The sequence below is a fragment of the Nansenia antarctica genome, assembly GCF_963989245.1.
Source record: "Nansenia antarctica genome assembly, contig: SCAFFOLD_77, whole genome shotgun sequence".
NCBI lineage: Eukaryota > Metazoa > Chordata > Actinopteri > Argentiniformes > Microstomatidae > Nansenia > Nansenia antarctica.
The window spans coordinates 230001-234490 of NW_027663207.1; the positions used below are offsets into that span (position 1 = coordinate 230001).

The window sequence follows — 4490 nt, forward strand, 5'->3', positions numbered from 1 at the left end:
ACGGAAAACACACTGGCCACGAGGATGGCTATTTAGGAAATAGGAAATAGCCAGAACAAATGATCTGCCAGACATCTGTTTCCTACAGGATCGAGAATCCTCATCGACGAGATGGAAGGAGAACACTGGCGCAGCCCGCGGTGGGTTGAGCCATTTGGGGTGCTGCTGAGCATCTCAACTGCTGTCAAGATCGCGGAACGAGATACGTGGATACACAGAGCCATTGAAAGAAGGTGACATTATTTCCCTCGAACGACGGGGAGTGGTGGAAGCCCGGGCTACAAAGGGGTTCTATCCATTTAGTGAATATTACGTCTCAAACCCGGTGAAGAATTCTTCAGATCCACTACCTCTTAGAATGAGGGGACCAAATCCTCCCGACAACCAAACGAGACGCCAAAGTCCAGGCACACGACCCAGTCTGGGGCAGTAATGTCCCAGATGACAAGAAACCCTGAATTATCAATCAGAGACATTTGTAAACGCATCCCTTACGATAAACGAAGCCCAGAACCGCGAAATCGATCAGATCAGACTGATGACACTCCAGAACTGAATGACTCTTGACCTATCGACTGCAGTGGCAGGAGGAACATGTGTGATGCTTGACACCAAATGATTGTTTGTTGTGTCTTCCCCTGCTTCAGAGCTATGACTAACAAACTGATTTCAGAAATACTTGTACAAACAAATGTTGATTCAAGAAATTATGATGGAACCTAAGTACCTAACCCAATTTGAGAAACTCTAATCCAAGTTGAGATTCATGTGTGATCTATACGGCGATGTTGAATGACAGTTAAACTAGAAAATACCTGAATAAAGAGAGAATGTTTGTATCGTGATAAATTATGAAAAACAGCAGGGAATGATAGGGCTGAATAAGGTTTTCATAAATGTTTAATGTTTGTTGAGGAGTACATTTTTGAAGAGTACCAACTGTGTGCTTCTTGGGCACAAACTTACAAGCTCATCGTTCTACAGAACCTTATCTTCGGTCCCGGCTGTGGCTCCTCTTTCCTGTCATTGTGTTGTCAGAGGGGCCCTGTCATTGTGTTGTCAGAGGGGCCCTGTCATTGTGTTGTCAGAGGGGCCCTGTCGTAAATGTCCATGAGACCCCCTCCTCAGGAACATGTGTGTTCCTGGCATTGTATGGTCTGAGTCGCTCAGCAAAGAAACTGCTTATGGTGGCTTTCTCACGCTGCACTTCCTCATGAAAAGTGCCTCCTCCTACCCATGTATGTTCCTGCGATTGTGTGTGCCTCACGAGGCTGGCCCCGCCTGTACATGTGTGTCTTCCTGTACGTGTGTCTTTCTGTTTCTAATAAAATGACCTGCTCGAGAGAATAGATCAGTCTGAATGAGAGTCTCTGAGGGAGACTTCCATTCATTCTCCTTGCAAGAAAATAACGATCATGATGAACTCCGTGTCTCTTTGTTGTTTAAAGTCTACTATGGTCTGTTTGAACTAGCGATGGGTTAGCATGGCCTGATTTACAACCGGGCTGACCAGAATATAGCATTTAACCCTAACCAGAACCCAACATAAACCAACAGAAGTAGGGGTAGCTAAGTGCACTCAGTAGACTGATGTGCCAAGAGAAGACAGCAACACTACAAACAACTGGAAGAGAAGGTACTAAGTACCCTGGCTTCCTCTCAGGCCTTCCTCGATGGACTCCCACAGATAGACTCCCTTGTCTTGTTGTCACAAGTCTTAGTGTCATAGACTTGTATTAGCATATCCACTGGGAGTATAACATATGTGACGCGATCTGGTGGAATGATCAAAGAGGGGGCAAAGTCATTTTTCTGTTTTTTACATATGCTTAAACTACAGATTGTAAGCTTTCAAATGATATGTCATACATAGACATCGGGAAAAAATGTAAGACAACATGAGTATTTGAAACTTGTTAACCCTGAAAACTAAATCCTGAGAAAAAGCCCTTCAAAGATTTGGGACTTTTTCACACCTTCACACAGGCAGGTAATGGGCGGTAACAATAGCTGGTCAACCCCACCCCCAACCACTCCCCCTCTAGCTTGACAGCTATCAGCTGTCAATACTGGTCACTGGGTCAGACAGCTATAGTTATACAGCTATAACATTATTACCTAGCAAGGTATTACCTAAGCTAATTACCCAGCTTATTATTATTTATGGTTGTTGTAACTGTTATAGTTAGTCTTGTAATGATACAAAAAAGTATTCAATCAGAATCAGAATTTATTTTACAGTACACAAGCATAGGTAGGATAAAGATATCACTGTAAATATTGTGTCATACACAGAATATGGGCACACTTCACAAACACGTCACGTCATGTCGACCAAAGCACATCTAATAAAAAAAAATATATATGGGCACACTTCACAAACACTTCACACCAATATTGCACGTCACGTCATGTCGACCAAAGCACATCTAATAAAAATAAAAATATATGGGCACACTTCACACCAATATTGCACGTCACGTCATGTCGACCAAAGCACAAAAAAAGTGTACCAAATCACAGTACTGCAATCAGAATGAACCATGTAAAAAAAGTAGGAGTAAAAAAGTGGCACGTTATTACAGTGATAAAATGCTCCTATCCGAGGCACAGAGTTACAGCTCAAATCTAGACTTTATAAAATAACATCAGGCATGACTAATATTAAGGAGGAAAAAGCAGAACAATACTGCGGCAAGCTGTGCAAAGTACAATCAGTGTGCAATTCCTGCATTCCTCCTGTGTGTTTGTCCTGCAGCTACAAACGGACAGCCTTTTTCTGAGGTGCTGTGGAGTCTGGTGGGCAGGGGCATGTAGTGTCTTTCGCCTCATCAGTACAGAATTCTCTGATCTTGTCAAAAAGGTACTTCTGTCTGGCCACGTCAAGTCCGGGTGGGGCTTGCACAGGAAGATCACCTCTGGGGGGCTTGACATCAGTGTGTTTCAGTAGCTGAAACTCGACTTGTTCTGCCCCGTCGTGTTCCCAGGCTATAACCACGCCAGGTTTCCGAGCATCAAAGCTGCAACAGAATGAAGACAATGCATTAAATGATTGCCCACAGTAAATGATATTATATGACCGCCATACTATGTTCATAAAATGAAATAGGTAAATACATGACAATGAATTACCTGAAGTGCTGGTAACTCTTAATCTGTGGGAGCTTTCGGAAGTAGGCACCCAGATGCTTTTGCCAGTCGTAGGTTTGAACCAGCACGGTGCCATTCTCCAGGCCTACAAGCTGGGGGATGTTGACGTGTTTCACTGGAGAGCTGGCCCTCACGACTTTAACAATGTCATCCAAAGTGTCCACTCTGGTCTTCCTGAAGCACTGCTTGATAAGGCCAAAGCACCAGTCGGGGCCAAACTTGGTGTGGCCTGCAATCAGGAAGTGGAGGGCCAGTGTCTTGTGAAGGCCATGCATGGTCCGCCACGCACAGTACCACAGCATGAAGTTGTTCTTGTTTTGGCCACTGCAGTTGTCACAGTTCAGGTCCACGTATGTTTCTCCAACTCCATACTTCTCGAAGAAGTGATGCAGGTAATTGATGACTGCGTTGCTGCCCTTACTTGATGACATCCCTTCATCGATGAGGTAGTTCACCTGCCTAGGCATCCCTTCGCAGGAGACACCAAAGATGCCGCACTTGCGTGGAGTCAGAAAGTACATGGGCCCTGGTTGATGAGGGTCAGAGGGGTAGTGGACCTAAGAAAGAGAGGCAAAAGAGGAAGAGAAGAAAAAGATTAGATGCAGTGAAAAGTAACATCACAGAGGTGTGTGTGTGGGTAAATGAAATTCAATCAACCAAATCAACAGTGTCATAGGATGAAGTTATTCTCACCTGTTGTGCAAAATCAAAACTGTAGTGCATTGTGATTTCCTTGCTTGCTGGTGTGGAGGGGCCAAGAGAGAGCTGCAATTCCTCACAGACCTCCGCACATGCAATATTCATTTTCTGGTAGAAAGAACGCTCCATTGCAACACGGTCTAGATGCTTCTCCTGCTTGGCTGATTTCACCACATCCGGCAGATTGGCACTTCGTAACACTTGGTAGTTGTTCCTCTGGCACTCCCAGCACAGATCTGTAAATGCTGGTTATTTGAGGGAGCAATTCCTTCCACAGCTTTCGGAAGCCTTGCGCACTAACAACACGTTGCTCTGCAAAAGAAGATTTTATGAGTATGAGTATGAGTATGAGTCTCAATGAATGTGCCTTTTTTTAAACAAACCCCCCCATTGTATTGGCAATAGCAACTTCAGGCTCATGAATCTGAATTTGTTAATTGCACATTAGCATGGCTATCACAGTGTATACACAGGGCCTGGCTGTTAACACAGCCATCAGTCAAGTCATTTTAAAAAGTTGTTTTAGCATATTTAACACAATGTAACATATTTTACATTATGTTACATTTCTGTAATCTTGGATTGTAGTCCCACACACACATTTTACATACCAGATTTTTGCAGAGCATCATTGTAGAGAC

The 4490-nt window shown here is 43.9% G+C and overlaps 1 protein-coding gene across 1 annotated transcript; it reads right to left on the reverse strand.

Annotated features, from left to right (window-relative positions):
- Positions 1-2259: 2259 nt before the first annotated feature.
- Positions 2260-4054, reverse strand: LOC308175213 (uncharacterized protein). Its single transcript, XM_080550929.1, has 3 exons — positions 3844-4054; positions 3133-3707; positions 2260-3020 (listed from the first exon to the last, which is right to left on the reverse strand). The coding sequence occupies exons 1-3, from the start codon at positions 3976-3978 to the stop codon at positions 2759-2761; spliced, it is 972 nt and encodes a 323-aa protein (XP_080407055.1). The 5' UTR covers positions 3979-4054; the 3' UTR covers positions 2260-2758.
- Between the last annotated feature and the right edge of the window lie 436 nt (positions 4055-4490).

What these genes read in the sequence shown, in the direction of transcription:
- LOC308175213 (XM_080550929.1), bottom strand. Translation starts at nt 3,978, where the DNA reads ATGGAGCGTTCTTTCTACCAGAAAATGAATATTGCATGTGCGGAGGTC. An exon ending in GTTTTGATTTTGCACAACAG is followed by an intron (nt 3,708 to 3,843) that starts GTGAGAATAACT and finishes TCTCTTTCTTAG; the next exon opens with GTCCACTACCCCTCTGACCC. An exon ending in AAGAGTTACCAGCACTTCAG is followed by an intron (nt 3,021 to 3,132) that starts GTAATTCATTGT and finishes ATTCTGTTGCAG; the next exon opens with CTTTGATGCTCGGAAACCTG.